The sequence below is a fragment of the Aplidium turbinatum genome, chromosome 3 (genome assembly GCF_918807975.1).
Source record: "Aplidium turbinatum chromosome 3, kaAplTurb1.1, whole genome shotgun sequence".
NCBI lineage: Eukaryota > Metazoa > Chordata > Ascidiacea > Aplousobranchia > Polyclinidae > Aplidium > Aplidium turbinatum.
Window position 1 is genome coordinate 24,212,270 of NC_137474.1, and position 14,884 is coordinate 24,227,153.

The 14,884-nt window shown below is 41.9% G+C and overlaps 1 protein-coding gene across 4 annotated transcripts in view; it reads left to right on the forward strand.

Moving 5' to 3' along the window:
* The window catches only part of LOC145767323 (spectrin alpha chain, non-erythrocytic 1-like), a 203,849-nt gene that overhangs the window by 163,984 nt on the left and 24,981 nt on the right, over positions 1-14,884 (forward strand). For 3 of the 4 annotated variants that reach the window (XM_082579123.1, XM_082579120.1, XM_082579122.1), the window contains 11 exons: positions 110-290; positions 376-538; positions 5,654-5,671; positions 6,217-6,348; positions 6,541-6,678; positions 7,046-7,263; positions 10,020-10,127; positions 10,193-10,322; positions 10,913-11,067; positions 11,293-11,482; positions 11,561-11,695. In XM_082579123.1, coding sequence (XP_082435249.1) covers positions 110-290; positions 376-538; positions 5,654-5,671; positions 6,217-6,348; positions 6,541-6,678; positions 7,046-7,263; positions 10,020-10,127; positions 10,193-10,322; positions 10,913-11,067; positions 11,293-11,482; positions 11,561-11,695 — 1,568 coding nt within the window. The remainder of the gene's footprint in view (positions 1-109; positions 291-375; positions 539-5,653; positions 5,672-6,216; positions 6,349-6,540; positions 6,679-7,045; positions 7,264-10,019; positions 10,128-10,192; positions 10,323-10,912; positions 11,068-11,292; positions 11,483-11,560; positions 11,696-14,884) is intronic. The other variant, XM_082579121.1, reaches the window with a different exon arrangement.

Consider the following 14,884-nt stretch of genomic DNA (forward strand, 5'->3'; position numbering starts at 1 on the left):
CGAGAACTTTTATCACAAGCCAAATGCTGTTTTTTCGATTTTTGGCCCTTGGTTGTTGTCGATAGGTCATCGGCATCAGTTTTTAAAACAATAAATTGCTGCTATACAGGCGATTCTCTGGATTCGGTTGAGTCATTGATTAAGAAACATGAAGATTTCGACCGCGCCATCGGGCTTCAGGAGGCAAAGATGACCGCTCTGCAGTCCTCAGCGCAACAATTGTTAACGTCTGACCCCCGTCACTATGCCAATGAAGCCATTAGCGAGAAGGCCGAGCAAGTCCAAGACAGGTTTGTCACAATGTCACATGCTGTTGCTTCACATTTTGGTCCTCGTTGACTCGCTGCATGCAGTTGATGAATTGTGTCGTCACAGATGGCGGAAGTTGAAAGCAGCACTGATCGAGAAGCGGTCACGACTGGGAGAGACGCAGACCTTGCAACAGTTCAGCCGGGATGCTGATGAGGCAGATGCTTGGGTTGCGGAGAGACTAGAAACTGCTTTAGATGAGAACTATAAAGACCCGGCCAACATACAGGTTCGCAATGCAATCCCTTTTCCAATCGAACATCCCCTGTCAATTTGTCTAAAGCAGGGGTGCCCAACCATTTTAACCTGAGATCTACCAGATCAGTGTCAATACCGCACAACCACACAAAACGTTATCAATTATCTGTATGATCAATAGCCATAGTTTGACATGTCAACCTAAATTAATTGGGAGCGTTTTCGATCAGATCACCTGCTTTGCTTTAACACAACTTTAACCAGTAATACAGATTATTTCTACAGGAAGACTTGTTAAACATATGCAGTTTAAACGAGTAACCCATGTCGGCTATGCCGCTAAACTGAAAACTTTGGGTAGCGGTAAAATCAACACCACCGCAGTGTACATGTGCATTTAAACAAAATCTAATTTTCTTGCTAATCTTCTGTTTTTGTTTTGACGTATCCAGGCTTAATCTAAATCTTCAACTGCCAGGATTAAGTCGACACGAAGGCAAGGGAGCCAATGTTCATGTCCACCTTCAGACATGTCTTAAGTGTCTTGCTAAAGACTCTTGAGCGGTTTTGAGCCGGCGCCCTTTGGAACGGTGAGCCATGGCAATCACCACTTGGGCTATACAGGTATCTCATGTGGCACGGAAAAAAATAAACCAGATATAAAATAGGCACATCGCTGCGTTGAAAAATTGGAAATCACTTCCTGCCTGGACGACAAGATAGCTCCTCGTGCCCCATCCTGTGAGTACCATCTCCACATATGCAGATGAGCAACCAGACTTGCCAACAGAGCTTCCACCCGGACGGCACAGCTGCAAGGGGAAATTGACAACTTCGGACGCTCCACTATTCTGCAGCTCAACAAAGAAGGCTACACAACAAGCTAGATCAAAGTTGTGGAGCAGTTTTCTCATACCAACCGGCATTCGTCATCCTCCTCCAAGAGACCCACGGCACCTCTGCAGATAGGCTAGCTATTCCCAACTACACACTGGCCGGGTCTATCTTAAACAGGAAGCATGGCATTGCCACGTTTGTGCTTGAGAGCTTGAAGTGGGTCTTTGTTGACCTATCTCTGTGATGCCGAGATTGAGTGGGTGTGCAATGTGCATTTGCATCTCAGACTACAACATCGTCAATATCTTCAAGCCCCAGTCCCTTTGCTGCGATTTCAACTGCCAGCACATCGACTGGGGCTACAACAACACAAGCAGCGACGGAGAATAGCTGGCTGACTGGGCCTCTACAAACCATCTTGCCCTCTTATTCAACCCAAAGGAACCAGCCAGTTTCTACTCCGGTGGCTGTGGAACAGACAAACCCTTACTTGGCCTTCGTGAGTATCGCCAGCTCTCTTCCAGACAGACGTGTGCTTGAGAAATTTCCGCAGTCCCAACACTGTCCATCCCTCATCATCGCCCCAAAACGTGGCTCCTGTTCCAAGTTCACTGGTGAAGCCATGGATCCTCAAAAGAGTCGATTGAAATCAATACAGCCTTTTGACCAATGAGTCTACTGCAAAGTTACCTTCACCTGACACATGCAACGCAGACGAGCCATACCAGGACTTCTGCAATGGCATGATAACTGCGTCAAAAGCCACAATTACCACGTAGCCATCGAACCATCTATACACCATGCTGGGACTGTTAAGTGTGAGGCTGTCTATCGCTCCTACCTAAACGCCACACCTGATGCTACTTCTAACACCACCGCCACAAGATTACTTGAGCGGCTTGACGCAAAGAAGCTTGAGCGATGGAACGAAGCCGTCCAAAGCATCGACTTCTCACACTCAAGCCGCAAAGCATGGAGCAATTGGAGCATCATCAACAACCTCAATGGCGCTCAGCAAACTCCCTTTGCCAATGCCCCGTTTCTGCAAAAGCCATCGCTTCCCAACTAGTGCAGAACGGGGTCGACAAGACAAAGAACTGCAAGGTATCCTGCTTTGTCGCCAAGGAAGTATCTGCTCTGTGGCGAGTGGAAACACCACAAAAAAACAATCTCTGGAGATTTCACTCCAGAGGAGTTCGCCACCGCTCCCCAACTAATCCTAGTGAAACCACACAAGTCTTTAGGGCCGGATATGATTTGCCCTGAGCTTGTACCTAGATTCTTCTCTTCCTGCCTGTACCACCTCACAATTCCAAAAATCTGGAGAAGAGCTTTAGTAGTTGCGATCCCTAACCCTCACAAGCCACCAGAGGACCCAAGGAGTTATCATCCGATAACCGTCTTCTGTGTTCCTTTCAAAATCTTCAAAAGGCTGATCTTTGCATGCGTCAACTCAATCATCGACCTGACCCGCTCCTTCTAAGAGAGCAAGCTGGGTTTCGGCGCGGAAAATCCACCGTAGATCAGGTCATTCTCTTGACCCAAGACATTGAGCATTGCTTTGAGGCAAAAAAGAAGGCTGGCGCTGTCTTTCTAGATCTCACAGCTGCGTATGGCATCGCGGCCTTACTTGCAAGCTGCTTCGCCTGCTTCATGACCGAAATATGGTCATATGATTATGGAACTTGTCAGGAATTAAAGCTTCACCCTCACCACCGGCAACCCACGGCGAAGCAGACTGAGAGACGCCTGAAAACGGCGTCCCACAGGGATCGGTCCTGGCTCCAATTCTTCTCAACATCTACACCCACAAACTCCCAACCACGGTTTCCACAAAATACGCTTATGCGGACGACCTGGCAATTCTCCTCTCTACAAAGTTGTGGGAAAATCTAGAAGACACCTTGAGCCAGGACATGAAAACCCTCTCAGCTTATCTTCAGAACTGGCGACTGAAACTCAGCGAAACCAAAACTGTGGCAGCAGCTTTCCACCTACACAATCGGGAAATCGATCGTGAGCTACGTGTTGAGAACGATGGAAAACCTCTGTCCTTCTGCGCCGAGCCAAGATGTCTTGCGGCGACACTAGACAGATCGCTCACATACCGCTACCACTTTATGTCACTGTGCAAGAAACTGATATTCTGCACTGCGCTACTCAAGCGACTGGCAGGCTCAGCTGGGGGGCCAGGGCTGACACTTTGTGTATAGCAGAATTAGCCCTTGTCTACTCTTCAGTAGAGTACTGTGCATATGTTTGGAGCCGCAGTGCTCACTGCTATAACATCAACACTGCCATAAACAGCGCCCTGCGTACAGTGACCGGATGCTTACACCCTACGTCCCACACCATTGGACGATCTCCCCATTCTCGTTGGCATCTGAAATTAAAACAAATGTTCTATAATAATAGTTATCCAAAATTGTACTTTGAGAAAATATTGAATCGTTTTATCTCCGAGAATTTCAACCAAAAAGAAAAGGCTGAAAATGAGTTAAGCGTGAAGCATTGCTTGTCCATTCCGTTTGTGGGAAAGGAATCTAAAACGTTAGCTCGTAAAATCGGACAGTTTATGAAAAGTAAATTTGATGTGGACGTTTTTCCTATTTACAAAACGTTTAAAATTAGTTCGTATTTTCAACTAAAGTCCCAGGCGCCTTTGTCTCTGCTCAAATGTCGTATACAGTTTTACATGTCAGTGTGATTTAGCATTGACGTATATCAGTATGTCTACCAGACATATGACCACGAGAGTACGGGTGCATCTGAACTATAGAGACTTAAGAAAAGTGCCATCAAAGACCATATCATGGAGTGTTCTTTTTGCACAGATCGAAAATTCTCTACGGACTCATTTAAAATTTTATGCAAAGGCAAATCCCAATTTGACACAAAAATTCAGGAAGCGCTGTTAATCAAACGCTACAATCCAAATTTAAACAAACAATTATTTGCGGGAGGCGCGTCCATTCTCCTCAACATTTACTAAATGGATCACGTACCCCGTAGTGCAAATTCGTTTGTAGATACGCAGTTGCCTTTTCCTAATGTAATTTGTTTTCCGTCTGTCTGTATGTTTTCCACACTATTGCTTTTAATCGCTGTGTGTTTCTTGATTCTTGTAGTCTGTTAGTTAGTTACTTTCAAGAAGTTTAAGTTTATTGCAATTTTATATATATTTTCAGATTCCTAATGAGGGCTTAGGTTAGCTATTATACTACGGTACGCTAAATAGTAAATAGCTTAGCTTGCATACGATTATTAATATTTTAGAGCAGAGGCCCGGGAGTACGCTACCCGGTGTGTTGGGTCATTTCTAATCAACCGTACCAAATGCTGTGTAGTGTGTAGCCAATGCATTACGGTAGCCTTAAATGAAGGCATGGTAATCACTAATCAAGTACGCTACCAGCAACTGATTTTAAATCGGCGATAGTCTTTAATCTAGCAGGCTTCTTGATATCAGCAAAGTTATCTACAGATTGCAAGGACGAAATGATACACAGCTCTGGGTCATAAAATAACTAAAACGGTAACAACGCCTCGCGGCTGTACCTGCAAGGTGAGGGTTAGCATTATCCGGTCGAAAAACAAATTTAGTTATCTTCCTGAAATTTTAAGTGTACTACACTAAACGTCCAATTAAAAACTCTGCAAATCCAATTTAATAGCCAATAATCTTATATTAGGATTTACCATACAAAAGCATAACATTAAATAAGCCAATACAGTGGTTAAGCCAACATCGAGCTTATATTAGGTTTCACCATACAAATCTAATACATTTTTTTACAATTAGTTAGGCCTATCTGACATAACCAAATATACGCCATGTTTTAATAAACAAATAAAAACCTGGCTCAAATTTCATTCTTTAAAATTTTGTTTGCTTGTCCGTTCCAGCCGTGCAAAAGTCACCTTCGAGTGTTTTACCTTGGTAATTTTACAGCTATAAACACAAAAAGTCGTTTATGTAGAAAACTTGAAAATGGCGGATATTAAGTTCAACCAAATCACGGCAGAGCTCCTTGAAGAAATCAGTCGTGTCTGATTGACGAATCGTCGGTATAAAAGCAGATTGTCACTTTAATACATCTTGCGATAGTTTAGCTTAATTTGCACCAGTAAAAAGCATCATGTTATTTAACTAAATGCCTGGTGAACAGCCTCATTCAATTTTCTGAAGTGGCTTTGTTATCTCCTCCCTCTTGATTCAGTGCTAGTTGTGTTGGCTGGTTGTTTTGGTGCCAATATATTATTTCCCTGTTTTTGATTTTTGTTGCATAACAATGTTGTATTTACGCAGAACATTGAATTCGGATTGGTATGTTCCTTAACACAATTGCACTTTTAATCACCTGCCTGGTCTCTTGTAATTGTGGTTATTGCTTTCAATTGTGTAGTTTTACCCTGGAATTTTTTATCACCCTTTGAATTTTTCCCTATTGGCATGCTTCGCGCTTTGTGTTCTTTTAACCAGCCCCAGCCATGCAGAACATCAGCAGAAGTTTTTTCGTTAGCTTTTATAATTCTTCACAAAAACAATTCATCAATAACTTGGACTTGCTTAATTTGTCGTTTTCTGCCACACATCAATTGTCGACTATCAGCACCAGTAGTACCAAAATCTTTTACAGTTGATGTTTTTTTAACAAATTCCACCACCGTTGTTCCATAACGGCGGATAAAACCCGCTGGCTAGTCAGAAACTTTTGTTGACGAGTGATCTTGCACCTGTTCCTGAAACAGTAGAAATGAATTTTGTGCTTCTAGAACCATGCGAGAGTTTACAGTGTAAACTTTCCACCGCCAGCGGTACAAAGTTATTGGCCTCAAAAAAATTAAATCAACTGATTGATTGCGCAACAGAGCAAGCACCAGAAGCATCAAGCGTTCGAGGCGGAGTTGGATGCGAACCGCGAGCGCATCCACGCCATCATGAGTGTCGGACGACAACTTATAGACTCCAATCAGTGCGGAGACTCGGAGGTCGCTGTCAAGGTAAAGTCGTCATACTTTCCGTTAGTTGCATCACTGGATTACCGGTGGCTGCGTCATCACCAGAACAAAGATAACATCACATGATGGTGCTAGTTTCGATTTTATTTCAACATGAGTCACATTTTGTCATTTCCTGGAGGTTCCTCATTCTCTGCGACCATTGTGGAGAAGTGATTTGGATTGATTTTTTAGGAGCGTATTGAAAATTTGCAAGAGGAATGGAACAACCTCCTCAACAAATCTCTGGAGAAGGGAAGCAAGTTAAAGGAGGCAAACCAACAACAGAACTTTATCATCGCTGTCAAGGACTTGGAGTTATGGATGTCAGAGGTGAGTTTATTATGAATTGTTGCAGTTGTAATCTGCATTTCAAGACTTTTTTGCATTGCATCATCGTTATGCTTGCCAACCATTTGATCGGGAACAGAACAGAATGTTGTTCCAAAGGATTTGAAATAGGGAATCTAATTTTGAAAACTAAACCATTTAAAATAGGATTTCGTGTGAAATCTCCGCAATGATCTTTGAATGCCCTGAGTTCTTAAACTGCAGATCAGCAGCATCGTTTGTGGAATTGTGCTAACATGTTTCGTCAGCATTGCACTTGAAGTGTTGGAAGAAGCTGGGTTTTGGATTTTTTTAGTTGCATCAATCGATCATACTTCGGTCTGAATTGGTTAACTTCAATGACACGCAGGTGGAGACTGTGCTTGCCTCCGAGGATGTTGGAAAGGATGTCCGTTCGGTCGCAAACCTACTGAAAAAGCAAAAACTTCTTGAAGCTGACGTAGCCGCCCATGAGGACCGGGCTCGAGATCTGGCGCGGCACGCCGCCCTCCTACTCGAAAAAGCGGACGAGTCAGACGCGTTGGATCGCGACACAGTCGAGAGCAAACGCGATGCAATTGAACGAAGGTGAGTAGGCTGTACCAAATTTTGGTAACTTTGTCGGATTACTTAGCAAGTTTCCCAAAAGTTGTGGCTTAGGTACCTAATTAAAATACCATACTTATTTTTTGAAAAAAAATTGGTCTTACGCCTCCTCAATGCTTGTTTCCATGATGACGGCCCAAAATTGACGAAACAGCTATAACTCCAGAACCACTAGAGGTAGAACCAAAATTGTTTTTTCAAAAGATGCAGAACACCCAAGTTCCTATCTGTGGTCAATACATTTTGTAGGCCTATGTGCAGCACTTTTCCCAAAATTTACAAAAAACGTGTTTTAGCCTATTTTATCAGCAACAACTGCAAACACAATGCAATGAAAATGAATCAGTTTAATAGCTAAAATCCTATTTAAGCAAATCAACAAAGGTTAAATAGTTTCACACATCAGTTAGCAAATAACACTTCTCTAAACTTGCACATTTCAGCATGTCTACCTTGAATAAAACATAAAATACTGTACAAACAGTCAGCAACAACTAAACAACAATGGATTGGCAATATTAAGCTGAAATCTCACATTGCAACCAAAAAAGTTTAGCTTTGTACAATTGATATTAACATTCCCAGGCAAAGAACATTACACAGTGCAATAATACAATTATAAAATACAATTGCTGAACACGTTTAACAAACTAAAAAAATTCATAGCAATAACTAGTTTATGCCAGAAAGCACAATGCAACACAACAGGCTGTGTTCCACAGTCAATTGATTGTTCAATACACCACAAAACTCATCCTTGCAACTTCAACAATAGTTTAGGTGCTGGTGTTCATGGTCTTAAAAAGACTTTTTTTAGTCACTTTTTCACTAGATGTTGCTGCCCCAAGTTGAACATGTCGTAACTGAGAGACCATTATTAACAATATTTGCTGTTGTTTTGGATTTTTAGTTACTTTTCCGGTGTGAAAGGCAGTCAACATACCCAATGCCCGTTCTACTGCATCATCCACAACATTGAGTGCCTGCACTAAGGCTTGAGCATGTTTGTATGATGTATTAACATTCCAACAACCTGGATTAGTCTTTAGAAAAGACCACTCAACATTCAAATATCACTCAGTGTCCAAGAATCAGGACCAATCAAGTCTGCCAATGTTGTATTGTCATAAAGAACCGGCATTTGTTGTAATGAAAGTTTGGTTTTTCTATTCTTCTTGCATTTTAAACGAGATTTCACCTTAGCTTTCTTGTCACCAATGGGTACGGCATTACTAAAAACGGCCAAAACGACTAGTCTTTCTGACAAATACCATAAATGGCAGTCCAGCTTTTTGAGGTATGCTGAAAGCATTGGCATCATCCTTGCAGCTTGATGGGTTGAAGAGGTTCTTTCCATGGATGTTTTGTTAAGTCGGTGCTCAGGGTTTGATGCAGTTTCAAATCTGTAGCTGGTGCTAAAGTTGGGTTGATAGAAGTTAACCAAGGCTTCAAGTGATAAATCACAAGAAACAAAGCCGAATATCTGATCTGTTCCAGCAACTGTTTATCCAGTAAGTAATTGTGCTGCAGGAAGACAAAAACAAAGCAATTTTTAATATATAAATTACTTTGGCCATCCAGCGGACATGGGAAATGGCACCAGGATCATTTATTGAAAAAATTGTGTCTTCAGGTAAGACTCCTCCTAAATAGATCAAGCTTAAGCACAGGAATTCTTTGTAGTGTTTTCTGACTAGGTCGGAAATTTGACCTCTATTAGGAAAATCCTGTCCGAACGGCAGCACCTCATTGCAACAACAGCAAATATTGTTAATAATGGTCTCTCAGTTACGACATGTTCAACTTGGAGCAGCAACATCTAGTGAAAGACTGACTAAAAAAAGTCTTTTCAAGACCATGAACACCAGCACCTAAACTATTGTTGAAGTTGCAAGGATGAGTTTTGTGATGGATTAAACAATCAATTGACTGTGGAACACAGTCTGTTGTGTTGCATTGTGCTTTCTGGCATAAACTAGTTATTGCTATGAACTTTTTTAGTTGTTGAAACGTATTCAGCAATTCTATCCTATAATGGCATTATTGCACTGTGTAATGTTCTTTGCCTGGGAATGTTAATATCAATTGTACAAAGCTAAACTTTTTTGGTTGCAATGTGAGATTTCAGCTTAATATTGCCAATCCATTGTTGTTTAGTTGTTGCTGACTGTTTGTACAGTATATATTTTATGTTTTATTCGAGGTAGACATGCTGAAATGTGCAAGTTTAGAGAAATGTTATTTGCTAACTGATGTGTGAAACTATTTAACCTTTATTGATTTGCTTAAATAGGATTTTAGCTATTATAGGCTACTAATTCATTTTCATTGCATTGTGTTTGCAGTTGTTGCTGATAAAATATGCTAAAACACGTTTTTTGTAAATTTTGGGAAAAGTGCTGCACATAGGCCTACAAAATGTATTGACAACAGATAGGAACTTGGGTGTTCTGCATCTTTTGAAAAAAAAAATTTTGGTTCTACCTCTAGTGGTTCCGGAGTTATAGCTGTTTTGTTAATTTTGGGCCGTCGTCATGGAAACAAGCATTGATGTGGCGTAAGACCAATTTTTTTCAAAAAATAAATATGGCATTTTAATTAGGTACCTGAGTCACAACTTTTGGGAAACTTGCTAAGTAATCCGACAAAGTTACCAAAATTTGGTACAGCCTAGAGGTGAGTGACGCCACGGGACATTCCCGTGTTGTTGCCATAGTGACTAATGAGTTCTTTTGCAGATTTACTAACATCCGGGAACTTGCAAAGCAGCGACGTGTCAAACTCCAAGAATCGCAAGTCACCCAGCAACTCTTGTGTGACATCGTCGACGAGGAATCATGGATTAAGTGAGTGCTGGTTGTCGATAAAAATACAAACTGTGACCATGTGCTGACATGGCAATTGGTTGCAGCGAGAAAAAGCTTCTGGTTGGCAGCGATGACACTGGGAGAGATCTTACTGGCGTCCACAACTTGAAGAAGAAGCAGAAGCGAATCGAAGCCGAGATTTCCGCTCACGAAAGCAACGTAGACCGCATCATGGTATGTTTGATGGTGACTTGGTGCTGGATCGATGGTGACTTGCTGCTGGTTCGATGGTGACCTTGAGCTGGTTTAATGATGACCTGGTTCTGGTTCGATGGTGACCTGGTGCTGGTTTGATGGTGACCTGGTTCGATGGTGACCTGATGCTGGTTCGATGGTGACCTGATGCTGGTTCGATGGTGACCTGGTGCTGCTTCGATGGTGACCTGATGCTGGTTCGATGGTGACCTGGTGCTGTTTCGATGGTGACCTGGTGCTCGTTTATGGTGACCTGGTGCTGGTTTGATGGTGACCTGGTGCTGTTTCGCTGGTGACCTGGTGCTGGTTCAATAGTGACTTGGTTCTAGTTCTATGGTGACTTGGTACCGGTTTGATTGCTATTGGACGGTTTCCAACAATAATTTATTAAAGAAGTTTGTTCAGTGCCTTTGTTGATCACCCAATATATTATAAAAAATTTATGTAACACCTTCTTTACAAGAGTATCACCCGAAATACTATAATAAATACAATACACTGATCAGGCGCGCTATTTTCAAGCGTTGCTGATGGCTATTGTAAAACTATGTTGACACTTTGTGGGTCAGGCTAGTGGTGAGACTGTTCTCTCTTCCGTCACCATGCTTCGAGATGAGATTGGCACGCGGATCTCCGAGTTGGAAGACAACTGGGAATCATTGAAGGCGATGTCAGAAGGAAGAAGTGTCCAATTGTCACAAGCTGAAGCTTTTCAACGTTTTCGGTGAGCCGCAAAGCTTTGTTGCTGAACCGCTGTGATGATTTTATTTATTTGATTGAAAGTGAAGACTGGATTTGAAAGTTTGTTGAAGTGAAGTTGAAAGTTTGTTGAAGTTGAGGTTGGCACTGAACAAGCAAAAATAATAAAAATTGAAATGAAACTTTCTTTTGGGAGGAACATTCCCTTTTGAGAGCAACTAGTTGCACTGTGTGGTGGTTGTTGTTGTAGAGCTGACGTTGAGGACGAGTTGGCATGGGCCAGTGAACAACTCGCGTTGTTGGATTCAAATGTTGCTCCCGACACCCTCGCCGCTTCACAGAGCTTCTCCGCAAAACACGAGGCTCTGGAGAGCGACTTCACCGTTCACCGCTCACGCATCAGTGACGTCGAGAAGGTTGGACTGTTCCTTGTACAACAGGTAGATGCGCTTGGTGACTTTCATTAGAAGCATGGTGAGAGGTTGATTCCTTTGCTACAAATGTTTTGTTTCCAACAGGAGAATATTCACTCCGCGGGGATCAAAACGGAACTGGATAGGATCAAGGAGCGACTGGCGAAAGTCGACGCCATGGTAACCAGGTGGAGAAATCTACTCCAGGCCACGTCAGCATTTCTGCAATTCAACTGGAGGGTGGGTCTTTTTAAGAGGTCATAACCATAGCACAGAGGTACAAAGCTGACTCACACTTCCAGTGTGATAGAAGCTTGATTTGTAGCAACGGTGAAATAGTCCCACCTAAGTGATGAACTTCTAGGTTAACCTTTACATAGCTTCCCAACTCAACCACGTCATGTTGCCGTTCTATGCATCTACGTTGTGCGGTTCTTTCTAATCAAAGTTTATACGCGACTAATTTTTCAGGAAAGTTTATATTTTAAGGTACGGTAGTTGTGAACCTAGTCTACTGATGCGGCTGTGCATCGGTGTACACTTGTATGGTCAGTTAACATCGCGTTATGACCAGTAAAAGTTATTGGAGTCACATGAAATCGAGTAAAAGTTGTTGAAGTGTAGAACACTTGTGTGCGGAGTGCCATGCTCTACGCCACTGAGGCCTGGGCTTTAGACAAAATATTTATCGGCTACAGCAGTGATTTTCAACCTTGGCCCATTGGACCGCATGCTGCCCTCGTCAATGCAGCAAAAATTTGTGCTAGACCAGTAGGACTGCTTATAATAGAAAAAAAAAACATCTTTATCACAGAATCCACACTCCACACCACGGATACAGAGCAATAACTTGTGTTTATCAGGGGAGTACATCAACCTCTTGAATAATACATCATCAACCTCTTGAAAAATACATCAACCTCTTGAAAGCAACGTACGACGACTCTAAAGCACTAATCAAAACAGACATCGGAACAACCAGACGAATTGATATTATAAAAGGTGTTAAGCAAGGAGATGTCTTGTCTGCTATCCTGTTTTGCATCGTAGCGGCTGCAATAATCTCAGAAACAGAAAATAAGTGTACAACTGGATTCACCATCGGCGGTCATGCAATATCCAACTTAAGCTACGCAGACGATATGGCCATTTTGAATAATTCTAAACTGAAAATGCAGGAATACCTAGATGCTCTGTCAAAAAATGCTGCTAAATTCGGCCTCCAAATAAATGTGTCCAAAACCAAATGTATGACAACCGACAAAACTAACAACACACTCAATCTCACTCTCTATGGAAAACAAATAGAACAAGTACCAGAATTCATATATCTTGGCCACCGACTATCCGCAACCAACGATGGAAAGACTGCAGTGCAACACCGAATTGGCTTAGGCTGGGCAGCATTTGAAAAGAACAAAAAGATTCTAACATCCAACAGACTCCCAATCAAACTGAAAGCAAAAATTTTCAACACCTACGTTTTACCAGTTGTGCTGTACGGTCTAGAATGCGTAAATTGGACATCATCAACAATGAAAAAACTCACTACCTTCCAAAATCACATCATGAGAAGCATGACCAACAAAAGGCTACTTGATCACACAAAAATAGAAGATCTTCTAACTATGACAAAACTACATCCAATTGCAGCAATAATAAAATAAAAAGTTTTAAAACTGTTCGGCCACACTAAAAGATCACAATTCGGAATCAACAAAGTTTGCACAGAAGGCAAAGTAGAAGGAAAAAGAAAACGTGGTAGACAACCAAAACGATGGCAAGACAACATTCAATCATGGACCGGACTCCACTTGACGACACTGGGCGAGTTGGCTCAAAATCGCCACTCTTGGAAACAAATAAGCCATGTTGATGCGCAATCTGCCGCAGGCGGAGATAACGACTGATGATGATCAGGGGAGTTGCGCTAAACTTTAACATTTGTGAGGAATTTCTCACTTTGCGTTCCATTCAACGTACTGTACAACAAAGCCTGCAGAATACAACATATTTCTTTAATTTTGTGCAAGTTTTCTAGAAGCACATTTAAACCCACCAAAGCTGTGTTCAGTTGTAACAGATGGTGCTCTTCCATCAGTGGTAGATCCAGGGAGGGCGATTTGGGCGATAGCAGAAAAGTAACTTTATTCGGGGAGTATTTGCAATGTCGGATTAATGCAGTTCTACACATCATTGTGTTTTGTTGAAATTGTCCCCTTTAAAACTACTTCTTGATCCGCCCTTGTCTCTTCTATGTTATAAATGGTTAATGCTTCCATGTAAAGAATCAAGGTCTTTATGGACTCTTTGACAGATTGCGTAAAGAGGATCATTTTACCCCCAGGATGTGGAACGACTGCATTTTATACCGAAAATATTGTTGCTAAGTCACTGAAGGTGTCTAATGTGATAAAATTTGTAACAGTAAATTGGATTGGTACAAATGCGCTTAACCATTGCAAGTTAAAGTGATGTCTGGCAGATGGCCTATTAATGCTGATTATGGACGCTTGCTCATGTTCACTGCCGTTCGATGGTTAAGCCGTGCTACAGTCTCAAGAGGGTCTACATCTACATGCTTTTCCTGGAGATTCAGGCATTTGCTGGTGGTAAGAAAACCATCCCTCAGCTGAGCAACGAAGAATATAGCTACACCTTTCGCCTTTGAACTGCTTTTTACAAGGTACAAATCGTGACAAGTTCTGTCGTGTACAAATCATGTACAGCACAGTGTCTGGCCTCATTGCAAAGCTTCGTCTTTGGAAGTCGCAGCTTGTACGTCATTTAACGACACATTTTCCATCACTTTCAGAGCTACCAAGTCAACTGATCATTTAAAAGCTACACTAAGCTCATTAGCGACATGATTGATGAATTTGAAAGTCGCATTAACGGTTCAATATTCTTTCCTGCCCATGATGAAAATATTGACAATACCATAACCATGGCAACACCTATGGCCATAGACGTAGCCACCAAGCTTGATGATCTTCAACTAGAGCTGCTAGACTTATAATCAGATGTAGAGCTGACACAAGCATTCCAATGCGATCATGTACTTCAATTTTGGAGGAGTCCCAGAGGAAAAGTATCCTAACTTGATAAATAATGCACTGAAAAATGCCTCTGTATTTGGTTCAACATACTGTATGTGTGTGAAGCACTTTTCAGCAAAATGATTGAAATAAAAACCAAATATCACAACCAGCTGACAAACCTTCATCTTAACCAGCTTTTTTACACTGTATCTTTCAAGATTATCCCTCGTTTTGGGAAACTTTAATGACTTGTTTTCTTTTGTTGCGGCTCTTCACAAAATTTAGGTTGTGAATTTGCCCCCGCTCTGAAAAAGTTTGAGAACCACTGGTCTACAGCGTCATGATAGAGTCTTGCTGGCATCCATCATATTTTAAGAGAGAACAGGCT